Raw genomic sequence first — 16204 nt, forward strand, 5'->3', positions numbered from 1 at the left:
AATTTTTAATTTCAGAGCACAAATTGGCATGTTGGCTGAGTTGTTAAGATCAGAGTATATTTATAAATGCTCCCCCTGGAACTTAGACCTTTTATACTTTAATACTTTTATAAAGCTAAAGAAAATCCAAAATATCCAGAAAGGGAAGATAAGTCAAAACTGAAATCAATAAGTAGATAAAATCATGAAGAAAGATGTTTGTTCAGTCCATCGCCATCTTTATGCAAGGGCTGTTCCTAAAGGGGGTTAACTTTTTTTTCCTGTTGCAGTAGCACCTAGAGTCCCCAATCAAAGATAATGATTCTGTTGTACTAGACACCGCACATTTTTACATTAGACTTGGTTTTAGATAAACGCTTTCCAGCCTGCAGGCATTTCAAAGAATTCACTTAAAATATGTGTCTACTTTTCCGTATTGAAATGCCAGCCACTGTAGGAAGAAACTTCCCTTCTGGCTATATTATGCCATAAGGGTGTAGTGTCTCACACTTTCTTCTAATGCACGTGATACTGGCCACTGTCACATCGGATACTAAACAAGATGAACCATATAGAAGGTCTGTGCCTTTTTTTCAGTTCCTAGCAATTGACAATAGTAAAAAGTCCAGCTGAGTAAAGATTTCATTTCCTCCACACTAGAGTACTAAAACTCTTGAAATTGATACTTTTTCCAACCTTTTTGCAATCTGCTCAAGTGTCCCAAAATTTGAGAAAAGGGAAATAATGGCTCCACAAATAACAGAGTGCAACACTATTACTGTAGTGCTTAATATGGTCACCCACAGTACCTGAACACATCCCAGTTAAAGTAACTGTTCTTTATGGCCTTGATGGAGTGTGTCTCTTTAAACTATATTGGGGGTAGAAACAGTTGGCTTTTGGTTCAGTTGTGTGTTGGCCATCTCCTTTGGTTTACTTAGACTTGTTGTGGGTTACTTTTTTTATTTATTTATTTTGGTGGTTTGTGGAGTTAATTTTGTTTGTTTTGGGGGAGAAGGGTGAAGAGTATAGAAGGATGTTAATGTCGTACTTGATATGGTAGAAAGTATTTACTGGAGGACGGATTTCCTGAAGCTAATCAGCTCTTGAATTCATCTAAAATCTCCTGATCTAATTTTGGTTTTTTACTGGAGATGGGGCTTGATCCACTAATAGCTTTCAAGATTAGGATCTTGCACTGCTGTTGGAAGGAGATTGGAGGTCAATAGAAGCAATTGGCACATGGGATTATGTTCAGAATGGATTAAATCATGAAGATGGAAAGCAGCCACACTGATATTGGCCTTTGGATTTATATATTTATTGTCAGATACAGTGAATACAGTAATCCTATTTGGTGGTGATCTGTGAACACTTCTCTGTGGCCAGGTCCTCATCTGGAAATAAGAGATCAAGTTTGTTAGTCAACTGGAGGTGAAAAGGGCATTCTGAGATAGCGCTGTCTGGTCATCCAAGCACAGTGATGAGTCAACCAGGAACCTGAGAATTCACACCACTTCCACCCATGGAGGCTCTATGCTCTCACTGGTGAGGAGGAAACAGCATTTTGGCTGGTTATTCAGAGCACTTTTCCCATTAATCCTGCCTGGGTTGCATTTGAGGCAGCTGTTGTTCATCAGAGAGCTAATCTCCTGTAGACTATCACTTTAGCAGTGCTGGGGCTTGCATGGGAGGAGATATACAGATGAGTGTCACTGACACAACTTCAGCTGAGTTTTTGACATTGCAAGCAAACATGGAAAAGAGGTGGGTAGTCAGGACTCTGCAGGTGACACATGGCAATAACAAGTGCTGCTCTCAGTCCTACAGGAGACTAACAATGGGAGGAGTTGTGCTTCTGCCATCTGCTGTTATTGAAGTAGGTTAAAAGTATCTTGTGGTGACCTTGTGGAGGGGGCCAGTTGAGTTTCAAGCACAGAACCATGTGCTCTGCTCTGACCTCACCTGTGTTCCTGTACAGATCTGGGAAGTGGGAGCGCAGTGCTTTTGAGCTGCCTGAACACTTTCCTTCTCAAAGGCGCTTTCTGTGATCTTTGGTAGGCTGAGGGGGCACAAAACAGCCAGATCACCTGCTGATGCTTGAGTCCTGTACCTGCCTCTAGACATTTACAAAGCTCACATCCCTCATATGCATGACTTGAATCCACTTGCCCTTTCTGCAGCTATATAAAGCCACTCCTTTACACTAGTGGGCACTCGCTGCCCATTCATTTCTGGATGTAGTTTTAGCAGGTTGAGGCCTAGGTGTCTTAGAACAGGAATACTCAATCTTTTTCCTTCTGAGCTTCCCTCTCTCCCCCGCCCAAAACATGCTATAAAAGCTCCATAGCCAAGCTGTACCATGACAACTGTTTTTTATTTGTATATAAAAGCCAGAGCTGCCATTGGGGGGATAACAAGCAGGGCAATTGCCTGGGGCCCCACACCAAAGGGGGCTTCTCAAAGCTAAGTGGCTCAGGCTTTGTCTTTAGCTGCAGGTGGTGGAGCTCAGTGCCCTGGGCTGGAGTACTGTGTGACAGGGCTTCAGTTTCTGCCCTGGGCTCTAGCAAGTCTAAAGCAGGCCATGCTTGACAGAGTCCCTGAAACCTGCTCACAGCCTCCAGGGCCCCTCCACACCCCCCTTGGGAGGCAGGCCCCACAGTGTGAAATCCTCTGCTTTAGTGTGAGTTATTTCCCCTTTTAGAGATGAAATTGCTGTAATACTGGCATTACATTTACCTACAGTCACTCCCTAGATATGATGCAACTGGGGCAGGGGGGAGGAGAGCTGTGGGATGCAGTCCAGGGCACTTGCTCCGCTTGCTACCCCCTACAATTGGCTAGACTAGCTGTTGGAGGCTTAACACAGTGCGTTTATGGACTAAACACTAGCTGTGGCACCAAGGAGTGATAAAGGCAGAAAGCAGTAGAGGAGCACTGTCTCCTAGGTCAGACAGGTCAGTCTCATCTCCCTTCCCGGGGGCTGGAATGAACCCCCTACCTGCTGCACTCGGCATACTTTGAGCAGGTGAGCAGAGGAGCAAATTCTCTGTCACTCGCAGGCGTCCCTGCGAGCCGCGAGAAGGAGCTAGGCACCTCTCTCACCGCCAGAGGGCAGCACGAGAGAGAGAACAGAAGGCAACAAAAGGAGAAGGCGAGTTGCCCCTGGGGAGGGAGAAAGTTGGGGCCAGTGGGTAGGTCGCTGAAGCGTCGGGCGGTTTGGGGGCGCTGTTGCTGCAACCTGCCCGTTCCTATCTGAACCACGATCCGGGGCCGCTCCCGGCGAGGGGACCCCCAACCGCAGTGCTGCCGGCGGGGACTGCCGCAGAGCCCTTCCCTTTGCCCCCTGCGCTCCGCTGCAAAGCGCGCCCCTCCCGGGGCCGCCCCGCCCGTAGAGCCCGGCAGAGCGCACAGGACAATGGCCATTGCCCGGGTCGGGGCCACGCCAAGTCCCACACTACCACCTCCCTCTTCCCCCCGAAGTTCAGAACTTTGCCGACGTCAGGGGCTCGGCAGCCAATGGGAGCTGGCGGGGATATTTTGGGAGGAGAGGGGGGCGGAGTGGCCCCCGTGGTTCTGGTGTCTGCCTGGCCGCCTTACGCGCAGTGAATGGGAGGGCGGCCGCCGCGGGAGCCGCGTCCAGTGCCTTCCGATCCCGCGGCTCTGCACGGCGGCGGTCCCCAGCGAGGCTGGCCTGGCATGGGAGCGGCGAGGGTGCAGGAGGCAGGGACTGAGCAGCTGGCCGCTGGAGCGCTCTGAGATCTCCGCCATCGCCTCCCCCAGCGGTTACCTGCCCTGCCAGGTTGGGCTGCTTGTCGAACCCCCGATGGATGGTTAGCTCTGTTTACCTGAACTCCCTGCTCCTCTTTCATCTGCGGACTCCTCTGGCCTGCTGGTGCCGGTCAGATAACACTGGGAAACCTGAAAGGCACCACGGAACATAACCCTCCCCCCAGATCTCCCTAGAAGATTGGGTGGTGCTCCAGGAGCGCAAGCGGAGATGCGGGGAGAAGTGGCCTCTCTCGGGCGGTGCTGAGAGCCACTCGCAGCCCTGTGCACTCTCTGTCGCTGGGGTTTCCCAATTCTGAGGACTGGCTGCCCTTGCATCCTTTTGCACCCTTTGGGGAAGGGATAAGGAGACCATGTTGCTCGGTGGGAGTCGTGCATCCCTATGGCTGGGAGTGATCCTGAGCTTCTGGAGCTCCGTGGCTTGGATGCCTGTTGGAGGTTGCCCCAATAAATGTACCTGCTCTGCCTCTAACGTGAATTGTCATGGGCTGGGACTGAAAACCGTGCCACGAGGTATTCCCAGGAATGCAGAGCGACTGTAAGTAACACACACTTAGGTTTCGAGAGTACTTGTAGGAGCGCTCTTGGTGAGATTCCTTGCAGATTCATATCGATGCAGACTCCGAGCCCGCACAGTCCTAACAGCTTAAATAATCAAGTACAGATTTACGTTTGCAGGAGGGCCGGGGAGGAATCTTTCGGAAGTTATCGCCTCTCTGATCCTGCTTCTATGCTAATCAAGCTCTGTGTGTCAGGTTCTTGGTTCTTGCAGTAGCTTAAGTTTAAAATCTTAGTGTTGTGGGTTTTGCAGTAGCTAGTTTGTTAAGGGCTTCAAAACTCTCTGGCTGTGGTACTGACACGGGTTAGCACTGGAAACACTCCAGGAGATTTAACATATGATTAAAAATCTGGGTGCTTTCACCTGGAGACTAGTATTGATTCCTTCTTGCTTTGTTTCCCAGCACGGTGACTGCATTCCCGTGGAAACATCAGGTGCTGGCAGAAATAAAGTAAAATGGATGATAGATTGCATTAAAATAATCTCTGGTTTCTGTCTTAAACTGACAGAGCAAGGCAATGTTAGGGGGAAACCTGTCACTTAGTCCTTAACTCCCCTTATGGTAATCCTAGATATTACTATGTGGTGGGGTATTTCAGACAGCATGAGCTACAATACCTGAGTGCAACAGGAGGAGTTAGGGGCCCTAATGCTTTCTAAGGCTTTGTGACCATACACCATAAATGCACTCTTAATTTGCTGTCTTGAGGCTAAAGTTTCTTTGTAAATGCTTCAGTTTTTTCGATCTTAAATTAATTCTTAATGGAATGCCGGAGATCCCTTGAAGCACAGTGGAAGTATCTCTGACACTGGTTACTGCAGTGCATATGGCATATAGGTATTTCACACAATATGTAATGGAGATGTGTAGAACTGAACACTTGTCAGAATGTCATTGCAGCTCCATAGTTAGTTGCCAATGATAACCAAACTGAAGTGTAGTTTAAGTTTTTTAACATTTGAAAAATTAGTTGTCCCATAGGAACTGTTCTGCAGATAACACAGCCCAATGTAGGGACTGACTGACCACCATATTTCATTTTGGCTCGTAGAGTCAGTTTATTTAGTGAAAGTTCAGACCCTCAAACTGTTTTACCTTCCTGGAACCAAAAAAGAAGCAGATGAATTGTGACTAAGCAAAAAGTTCTCATGGGCTCAACTCTCAAAGGCTAAGATTCAGCCCAGGGTGAATTGTTATGAAGGTCATTAATGCTCCCACAAATGCAACTCATAATGGAAATATTAACAGCCCTTTAATGATAGCAGCTTTGTTATCTTACAAACCACACGACTTCCCATCTTCCATACTTGGCAATCCAGCCATACTTGGCAGTTTCGCACACAGACCATTTTAACACCAACTGAGCACATGAATGTCAGTGTTTTGGAAATGATTAACATCTATTGTTGCATAAAACTCTGATCTGGAACTTGAGACACTGTTTAGCAGCACCCTTGGAATCTAGAGAATAGAGTTCAACCTAGTAGCAGAAGACAGAGTCGACGAGTAACACTAGGTCCACATGCTACCCTAATTTCTTATGATGTGCACAACTCATAAACTTGATGAGATGTGCATATTCTGTTTGCAAGATTCAAGGTCTAGAAGCTGAAATGAGTTAAATTTGGGTTAGAAATAAGGTGCAAATATTAACAATAAGGTATTTGAGCTTTGGACCTTACTAGGGACTGGGTGAATTCACTATCACTTAAGACATCCAGTCTTGACTTAGACTTTTCTAAAATATATATTCTAGCTCAGTCACAAGATATGGGCTTAATGCAGTATTACAGGGTGAAATGTAACGGCTTGTGGTCTGCCAGAGGTCAGGCTAAATTATAATTGTCCATCCTGGCCATAAATTCTATGCATTTATATGCATGTACAAGTGGTTAATACAGCAAAATTATATATGTACACTAAGTGGTGGTAATATCCAGTATAGATTATAAAACAGTAAAGTTTTAATCCTTTACCACAAATGTACTCTTTTATAATAGGCTGATAAAACTTGAAGACTCTAATTTACCTCAGAAATAAAACTATTGAAGACCATTTTGTGGAAAATTAATCTCATTGGTGTAATACAGTATCTCGGATGATCTTTGTTGTAATGTGTAAATGGAGAGCTTCTTAAGTTATTAATGCAGACTATTAACTTGCCAGCATTCACTCATGCATAGTATTAACTGATAGCTTGTGAAAGTAGCATACAGACTGCACTGTAAAAAGCTTGAGGACTATCTAGAAGATGTATATTAGAGTCTGTATTTTTATTACCACATCCTATCTACCAGTACCCATTCTTTCTTCAATGTTTTATTTTACTGATGCTGATAGTATCTTATGAACTATTTGTGCTGTTTTTAGAGTATCAGCTGAAATATAACCTTTTAAAAATACTTGTCTAATTTGATTCCTTATTTAAATTGGTATAATAAACCAACTTTTTTTCTTATGCTGGATTTGATAATTACACTAACTTATAAGAACACAAGAATGGCCATAGTGGGTCAGCCCAACTGTCCACCTAGCCTGGTATCCAGTCCCCGGCAATGCCAAGTGACAGATGCTTTAGAGAGAGTGAACAGAATGGGAGCACTCTATCAAGTGAACTTGAAATTCACAGTTGGAAATAAGGCCTTTTTTGGATATCATCTGATATCCAAATACATCAGACCAGGAACTCATTCCGATACCTTGTTTTTCTACCTATTAAATAAATACCTGTTTTCTGTTCACTTAGCTGTAAATATTCTATGTATTCAATAATTGCTCAGGGCTTGAAATGTGCTGTTAGAACCTCACTATATCTTGGAGCCACCTTAGGCAGTTACTCTCAATCTTAGCTTTCCTGTTAAACTTTGGAGCCTACTAAGGGGTCCAATTGCCTGAAAAATGACAGGTGAAACTTGAATAGAGTGTTTATATCACTCAGTTTTATGTGCTCCATGGCAATCTGCTAATTCTGCACGTGACATTAGATTGTCTTGATTTGTAAAAACAATGAGGAGTTTGGTGGCACCTTAAAGACTAACATTTATTTGGGCATAAGCTTTGCACCTGAAGAAGTGGATTTTTAACCACGAAAGCTTGTGCCCAAATAAATCTGTTAGTCTTTAAGGTGCCACTGGACTCCTTGTTGTTTTTGTGGATACAGGCTAACACAGCTACCTTTCTGATTATTGATTTGTAGTTTTCTACTGTTTTGCTTAATATACTGGCTTCTGACTAGTAAAAAAAAAAATGTTTAAATAGCTCTGAAATGATCATGCTGTCACCCAGGTCAGGAAACAAATAGCTGTGGTTCGTAAGATACCTTGGAAAATGTTGTTTTCATGAGTTTCTTGACAGCTATTTGCACGCCACTGTACTTTAGCCAATATAAAGAGAAGTTTTCATCTTTTCTGCACTCAGGTAAGATATAAGCTGAAAATGCCAGTTGCAGCTTGTTTTGATTTGAATTGACAATAGAGCTAACAGCATCACTTAAAATACTTCCACACTAAGCTCTGAAAATTATGGTTTTGCAGACCTTCAAGAATATTTGGGCTATTGCAGCCAGGCTAAATATTATGTTAATTTTGTTTTAAAATGAATCCAAATGAAAAATAAACTAAAAATGTAACATTGAGACCTTGAGAAAAGCATTCCACCAAAGAAATGGGTGCTTTACACTTGTTCTCTAAAATTAACTAGCAGAAATCTACCTGTGTCAAGAGAAATGCAAAGTCACTAGAGTTTTTTTAGTATGATAAAGTCATTGCTTTGACAGTTTTTTAATAATGAATGTGAAACTTATGCTTTATTTTTTTAATGTCTGGAACTTCCCTCTCTTGGAAAGAAAATTGGTGGCGGTAACTCTTTCCAAGGGCTGCAATCTGCAGAGCAACCAGTGGTCACCGAGATGATATAATCCTGACGAAAATAGGACTAAACTTTTTACCATTTAATGTTCCATAGTAAATCGTAAAAAAATGCAGTATCAAATCTAGAGTATAAGCATTACTGCATTTTACATAATGTCAGCACATTTTATGCTAGTCCCTTTCCCTTAAAAGTCTAGTATAAATTTAATTTGTGCTAGCAATGTTATATGCAAAGCTAAACAAACACAGCAGAGATATGTAGCCGTGCAGCAAAGATATGGCTAAATGCAGAGGAAACGAATGGTAGTTGAAATGAAGATATTTGCCGTGAAGCATGGAGTAAACAGATGTTGCATTTACCTTTTGTACTACGAAAGGAACCTACAAATGTAATTCTCCTTTTACCCGAAACCTCAGACAAGAACAGTCAACAAAATGAAATGGGCTCTTTTGACTAGATTTTTAGCTTTTTAACCAATGGTTAAAATATGGATTTTTAGCTTTTTAACCAATGCTCCTTAAAGAAATTTTCTACATGAACAAGTATATCAGTAGCAATGGCAAAGCGCGGCTTGACATCTTACTTTGTTTTGGCTTAAGTACATACTGGTAACTTACATATTTAAACAAACATTTAGTCTTTGCAGACTTGCATAACAAAATCCTGAGAAGTGAATGTAACTACATTACAAGCACCCTAAATAATGGAGAAAATTACTGGTTTAAAAATTTTATCAGCCTTTAGCAACAAGCTAAGCACTATGATCAACTTCTGTAGAGAGGAGTCACTGTGTACAGACAACAGTAAATAGTGATATATGTGGCTCCGATGAAAGATTATTGACCTAAGCAAATATTGGTTATTTAGAAATTACATAGCACATGTAAGGATGTACTTCATATTCAGCTTTTTGGACGTATCTTACTTTACCAAAATGTTCTATAGGACTATACTTGGTTAGTTAACTGAGCTGGTATGCTGTAATCAGCTTCTGGAAGTGCTGTCATTTCCATGTACAATTTCATATTATAGTCTGTTTTTATTTCAGTGGAATCTTGACTGGCTGTGCCATGTTATGAAGAGGGAACTAGTTCTATACTTAAAACCTTTAGTTGTACAGATAAATCATGCCCAAGGCCAATTTATTTATTCTGTGGCATGCTAATATTCACTTGTGAATATTGCTTTATAGGAAAATGCCTTTAGATTATCAGCTTGATGGTTAATTTACCTTTTATATGAGGTTCATGAAACCATCATATGACCTAAAAATTTGACTCTTGACATGCATTTGTGTAGGGAACTGACTTATCTTCTAATACTTATTTTTGGAAGTTGTTTGTAAGCTAGTTACACAGCATAATTTGTGATTTTGTTTGTGTAGTGTTTGTGAAGAGGGAGTCCACTGCTTATATCGCTTTGGGATGCTGTGAGCCATTCAGGACAGACCATGTCAAATTGAATTTATTAACTTAATTAGGACAGAAACCTAGATCTGTAATTAAGCGCGGTAGACTTATCTCTTATAGCACTTTAAATCCATGATTTCAAAGCACATAACAATTAGTCAGTCAGCCCAGTTTTACAAATCAGGAGGCTGAGGCTAGGGTGACCAGATACAAGTGTGAAAGATCGGGACACTTTTTTGGGGACATTGGGGAGAAGAGGGATATAGTTGTGTATATAAAACAAAGCACCTAATATCGGGATGAATTCGATAATATCAAGATATCTGGTCACCTTAACTAAGGCACGTGTGCATGACTAGTGCACCATGTCACAGCCAGTCACTGGTCCCATTAGACCACATAATACCCTTCTACTCCAAATCTGAAGATGTTTAAGACTGAGAAACATAACCAAAATTTATATAGAGCTCAGATCTAGCTTCTGTTAGGTATGACATTTTTAGCACATCTGGTTCCTCAGCAGTCAGTGTCTCCTTCTTCTCCTGTTAAATAGCGAGCTTTTTGGTGGTGTATTACTGTTCTGAATTGGTAGAGCAAAGTTTTGGTTTCACTCTCCATAGCAAGGCTAATCACTCTCCTGCACTATGCTTGAGTAGCTAATTCAAGTATGTTGGTATTTAGGAGCAATTTGGAAGTTTAGTCATCAGCATACTATAGAATTTTTTCATGTGGTCTGGGTTTCTGTTGTATAAATATATTATTGTGGTTTCCTTGGCCTGAGTGAATGGAACTGCGAGGTTGCACTGGCTTGTAATACTTTTCAGCCTACTCAGCTTTGTTTGTCACATCACTTACTCCAAGTTCCTTTCTTCAATACTCCTGTATTACTGCAGAGCATTGTTTTAAATATATGCAAATATTTTAAATATATTGATTGTCGGATTAACAGTCTGATTTTCAAGAAGTCTTACCACTAAGGATTATTATTCACTTATGTATAACCAGTCGTGTCCAAAAGCCCCAGTCAAGACCCATTGTACCAGGCCATGTGCCAGTAAGGAGAGACCGTTTGGGTTTAGAAGAGCACGCTGTTTAAAGCCCTGATTTAAAAAAAACAAACAAAAACCTTAGCTTAATTTTACTCACGTCTTTGCCTTCCTAATTTAATGGGACTTCTCATGTGCATACATTAAAGCATGTGTATGTTTGCTGGATCATGGTCTCACTATATTATAGTTGTTTATTGTCTAAACAATGGAAGGGGAAGGAGGACGAGGATAGCAACCACAATATCAGTAATTACATGGTTTAGCAATGTGCACAACTTTGTCCTCTCTTGTCAGATGCTGAAACTTTAATAGTCTCCTTATGCCAACAGCAGATCAGAGGTGGTCTGTCATCTTGGGTGTCTCTGTTACAGGAGGAGGGGTGAAAAGTTAACTTAGAAACAGTAGATAATAATAAAATAGGCATGTTACTTGTAGGCTTATATTATTTTTATTTCCTTGACCCCATCTAGTTTTATAGCAACTTTAGTCTTTTAAACCTAAGCTCATATCAAAGACACTGCTGAAAGAAGTACAGCAAAAAAGGCCAAGAGGCTATCTTTGCGAAGAAAGCTATTCCGTCTTTTTTTCCATAGGCATATCCAATAATTTAAATGGTGCATGTGCTGCTTTTTTGATCACTGGCTTGAGAAACTGAGGCTGTGTATGAAAGGCACGCATTGCAAGCCCTAGGATTCAAAAAATATGGTCCAACTGGTGGGCCACGGGGCAGATCCACCCCTTGGGACAATTCTGTCCACCCCCTGAATGCACACTGTAGAGCAAAATGGCATCCTTTGCACAGCATGACCTCACACATGCAGTGCATGCAAGGTCATATTATGCAGAGGATACCATTTTGGACCACCTAAGTCAAGTAAGGGAGAATTGCATGTCTCACTAGAAATGTCACAGCATCCCACTGAAGCAGGCTAAAGTTACCTGCTGAAGCCCTTCCAGACCTATTCAGACTGATGGCACTGACACACGCACGCACACACATAAAACCTTTCCCTAATGGAATGGTTTCAAAATGATTTTTAAAGTATCTGCATTATCATCATATCCATATGAAAATACCTACAGTAACTGGACAATGTACAAGGCAGAAAAAACTTGGCTAGCATTTAAGTAATGTAAATAAGGATCCAGTCATTATTCAGTAGTTTGGTATTTGCTGTAACAACATTAATCACTATGGATTAATTTGAGCATCATGTGGCTATAGTCAGTAATTGTACAGGAATACCAGCATAACTTAGCTATTTAATGTACCACAATTTTCAAGCATTGATCATGGTATTGACACTAACATCCAACATGATTAGTATTCCTCGGATGGCCCTTCTGGATGGCTAAAATACTCTTGTTTGTCTACATGGCCTTGTCATTTGGACTATGGAGGTGTGAATTGCAGTGTGTGTCAGCATGCAGTGTTCTAACTCCCCCCGTGTGCACATTACAGGTGTGAACTAAAAGGTACTTAATTTATGTTAATGTGGTACCCTTTAAACAGGACAGCATTAATGTGAAATAAGTGCTTTTCATTGGCTCCCCAGCATAGCCATGGGAAAGTAAGAGAACAGCATACTAGTGCACGCTGCAGATTACGCCTCTGTAGTCCAAGCTGTGGGGCTGTGTAGACATAACCTCAGGTTTCCAGATAATGGCAGGGGAATGGGGACACCATATAAATGTGTAACAAAAGCAGTAAAGAGGGATTTAACAGCCTAAGTCTTAGTATGGCAAATATCACACACTTGAGCTTATGAGCTTGTTCCGGAGACTGAGTCAGGATGTGATGCCTCCTAGGAGCTGCTAGCTCAAGTGACCCAAGGTTTAGTTGTTCCAGGTCCCTTTACGTAGTTCCAGATACCCAGAGTGCCTCATTTCCTTTGGCTGCCCGCTTTTGCACCTGGTCCCTGGAAATGAACAGCAGCTGGGCTGGCCTAGGCCTAATGGCAACCATTTCTTGTGAGTAGGAGATTTAAGAGGAATCCGGCTTCTCTCATTCCTGCATCAAGATGAGGAGAGGAAGCCACTGCTTAAGATCTTGGCTTTTCCCTGGGCTCACTGGATATACACACAGGCCTGTAAAAAGGAAAACAAAATTCTTGTATGCAACTTAAATATATCAGGCTCCCCTTATGGTCCCAGCTGTACTGTTATCCAACTCTTTTACTCTGCTGTAACTTTCTAACTGCATTTCTGGAAACTGGGATGTTCCATTCAGCTCTAGTTTTTCAACTTCGGCTGAAGACAACACTGAACTTTCATTTAGCATTTAAAGTTCATGTAAATACCTAATTCCTTGTGTTTTGAAAATATTTAATTTTGAACTATTTTGACAAACCTGGAAAACTAATTACAAGTTCTCAAAGCCCACCTGAAAAAAGGTGATTTTGTTTTTCCTGCCTATCTTCCTCTCTGTAATTCCACACTGACAAATGAGTTGCGTAATCTTAAATTCCTACTTTTCAGTGATTTGAGCTGTTTAACTCCAAGTTGTGCACCTCTTTGCATCCTCCTCAAACATAATTCCATCCTGGTAACACCTCAATTTGTAGATAACTTCTCTGCAGTTGAAAGGGATAGTTCTAGAATGCTCATGAGAATGCTGAGGTGGATAAGCCTTGTTTTGAAGTCACAATCGGTTCTCCCCCTCCCCCCTCAAAAAAACCCTACTGAAGTATCTAAAAATATCATATCACCAGACCTATGAAGCACATCATGAAAGTGCATCACAACTAACCTAGCCTAAGTGGAAAAGATAGCCTCAGTTTCTCTTATTTGTTCATGCTCTCCAGTGGCCCTCGGATGAGGTACTTGAGTTTGAGCTCCATCTACAGCCCTCTTTTTATCTGAGGGACCTGGAGAGACATGCTTGTGGTAGCCAACAGTAAGCATTTTAAGCCTCTTAAGCTGCTTTTCAGCAACCCCGCCACTGGTTTCTCTTCTCTTCTCAGACTGTTGTACTTCAGGGAGAGAAGGCAGCCTTATTCACCTCCCTCTACAGTGAAAATAGCTTCAGCCCCCAGACCACTGCTACTTAAAAGCAAAAAAGCCATTGAAGATGGCACAAGGAATTACTAAATGTGTGTGGGTGTGAAGAGTTGACAGCTCATGAAGATGCTGGCTTGGAGGCAGGTTGTCCATATAAACCTCTTGAATAGACAATAGAGGACTGCCCTATCTCTTCCAATCACACTAGAGAAGATAGTAAGCTTCCTCCATTCCCCTCCCAACATATGAAGCAGCAGGGAGCTGAGGCCTTCATCGGGTGGGCACAGGAGGGGAAGATAGAATGGGCATGGGGCTTGTTAGAGCCTTTAGGGGGCTTGTTAGGGCCTTCAGGGCAGGAGCGGCACCAGGGTTTTTGGCACCCTAGGCAGGGATCCTTCTGCTCTCCCGGTCGTTGGCGGCAATTCTGCGGCGGGGGGGGGGTCCTTCCGCACTCCTGGTCTTCGGAGTACTTCAACGGCAGGTCCCGGAGCAAGTGAAGGACCCGACGCAGAAATGCCACAGAAGACCCGGAGCGTGGAAGGACCCCCTGCCGCTGAATTGCCGCCGAGGGCAGCAAAATGCCACCCCCCCCAAATCCTGGTGGTCGCCTAAATGGAAGCGCCGGCCCTGCTCCAGGGACATTATTTTTAGCAAATTTCATACACTTGTCTTATAAGTCTACAAAGTTACATCATCGCAAACTATAGTTTTCAATATCTGGTTTAGAACTGTGCTCCCTGAGGCTGTATGACTTGGAGATTCATTAGTTTACTCTAAGGGGAAAAGATGTCAGCTAGTTTTGTGGATGGACACTCATGTAAATTTAAATCAGACACTGAACACTTTAACTAGAAAGTAACAAGTAACTAGTTTAAAGCATGATGAAAACAAAGTCATACTTGCACATACTGGTAACCACTGAGGGTGGATTTCCTTTTCCTGATCCCAATCTTCTTCTTCCTGCCTCTTCCTCTATGTTGCCATGGCTAATAAGAAATTACTAATAAAACTGAGCTTGATGTGTTATATCACTGTACCTGTATAATCTATTAACATATTGCCCTGTACTTTTTCCTTAAGACGTGAACAAGTGAAATGCTGATGGCTATGACAAGAGTTTTTAATCACACATTCACGCTTAAAGGCCTTATATGCTGTCTGCAGTCACTTGCTTAGCACGCCCAACAGTAAAACTGAATGCACACTAATTAGTGAGCAAAACCATCAGATTACTTAAAAGTAATCTACCATCAATAGCTAGCTGCAAACAGAACTGGATTCACATTGGGAAAATCTCTGGGTTTTTTTTTTTGTTTTTTTTTTGTTTTTTTTTGAGCCCAGGTAGTTAATGATAAACTTGTTGCTTGGCTGTTAAATGGCTTTTAGGGCTTCCATGGGTATGACTTTCATGGTCCTGGAAAAACTGAGGTTGACATCACAAAATGGCTGCCACTGTTGACTATTTGGTGTGCTTGGTGTTGGTGCATAGTCTCAAAAGCTAAAGAATAGGTGGGAAATTTTTCAAAAGTTTATCAAATATAGAACTCTCACTAAAAGTCATTAGGATTTGGATGCTTAACTCAAAATTAACTGCCCTTGCTGGCTTGGAAAATCTCACCCTGAACTTGCATAGATGATACTACTCTGATCCCCTAGTCATAGTCTCTTTCTAGAACAGGAGTGGGCAAACTATGGCCCAGGGGCCACATCCGGCCCTCCAGATGTTTTAATCCGGTCCTTGAGCTCCTGCTGGGGAGCAGGGTCTGGAACTTGCCCTGCTTTGCATGGCTTCTGGAAACAGCAGCATGTCCCCCGCACCCTTCGGCATCTACGCATAGGGGCAGGCAGGGAGCTCCGCACGCTGCCCCTGCCCCAAGCGCCACCCCCGCAGCTCCCATTGACTGGGAAATATGGCCAATGAGAGCTACAGGGGTGGCACCTGCAGATAGGGCAGTGCACAGACCTGCCTGGCTGTGCCTCTGTGTAGGAGCTGGGGAGGAGACATGCCACTGCTTCTGGGAGCTGCTTGAGGTAAGCGACACCTGGAACCTGAACGCCTGACCCCCTTCCATGCCCCAACTCCCTGCCCCTGTCCTGATCCCCCTTTTTCCCTCAAACCCCTCGATTCCAACCCAGAGCACCCTCCTGCATCCCTAACCTTTCATCCCCCGCCCGACCCCAGAACCTCTACCCCCAGCCGGAGTCCTCACCCCCTTCTGCATCCCAACCCCCAATTTCATGAGCATCATGGCCCGCCATACAATTTTCATACCCAGATGTGGCCCTTTGGCCAAAAAGTTTGCCCACCCCTGTTCTAGAACATAAGTAGGACAAAACTGAAGGAATTTAAATTACTGAGTGTACATTATGAGTGTATATATTTTTCTAAGTAGAGAGCTTATGTCTTCAGGACTTTACAGTAGGCATGCTTCACCAGCAATAAATGAATAGTGAAAAATACAAAATACTTTGCTTCCTCCAAAGGGCGAGTGATTAGCTAGGCCCACTATGCTAGTTTCAGGAAATTCCTATTATATGATGACCATAG

The 16204-nt window shown here is 42.9% G+C and overlaps 1 protein-coding gene across 1 annotated transcript in view; it reads left to right on the plus strand.

The window, feature by feature from the left end:
* The first annotated feature begins 3869 nt into the window (after nucleotides 1-3869).
* The window catches only part of SLIT3 (slit guidance ligand 3), an 811806-nt gene continuing 799471 nt past the window's right edge, over nucleotides 3870-16204 (plus strand). Inside the window, exon 1 of the mRNA XM_075068072.1 lies at nucleotides 3870-4306. Within this exon, the coding sequence (XP_074924173.1) occupies nucleotides 4122-4306 (185 nt within the window). The 5' untranslated portion in view covers nucleotides 3870-4121. The remainder of the gene's footprint in view (nucleotides 4307-16204) is intronic.

This window comes from Chelonoidis abingdonii, chromosome 7 (genome assembly GCF_003597395.2).
Source record: "Chelonoidis abingdonii isolate Lonesome George chromosome 7, CheloAbing_2.0, whole genome shotgun sequence".
Lineage (NCBI taxonomy): Eukaryota > Metazoa > Chordata > Testudines > Testudinidae > Chelonoidis > Chelonoidis abingdonii.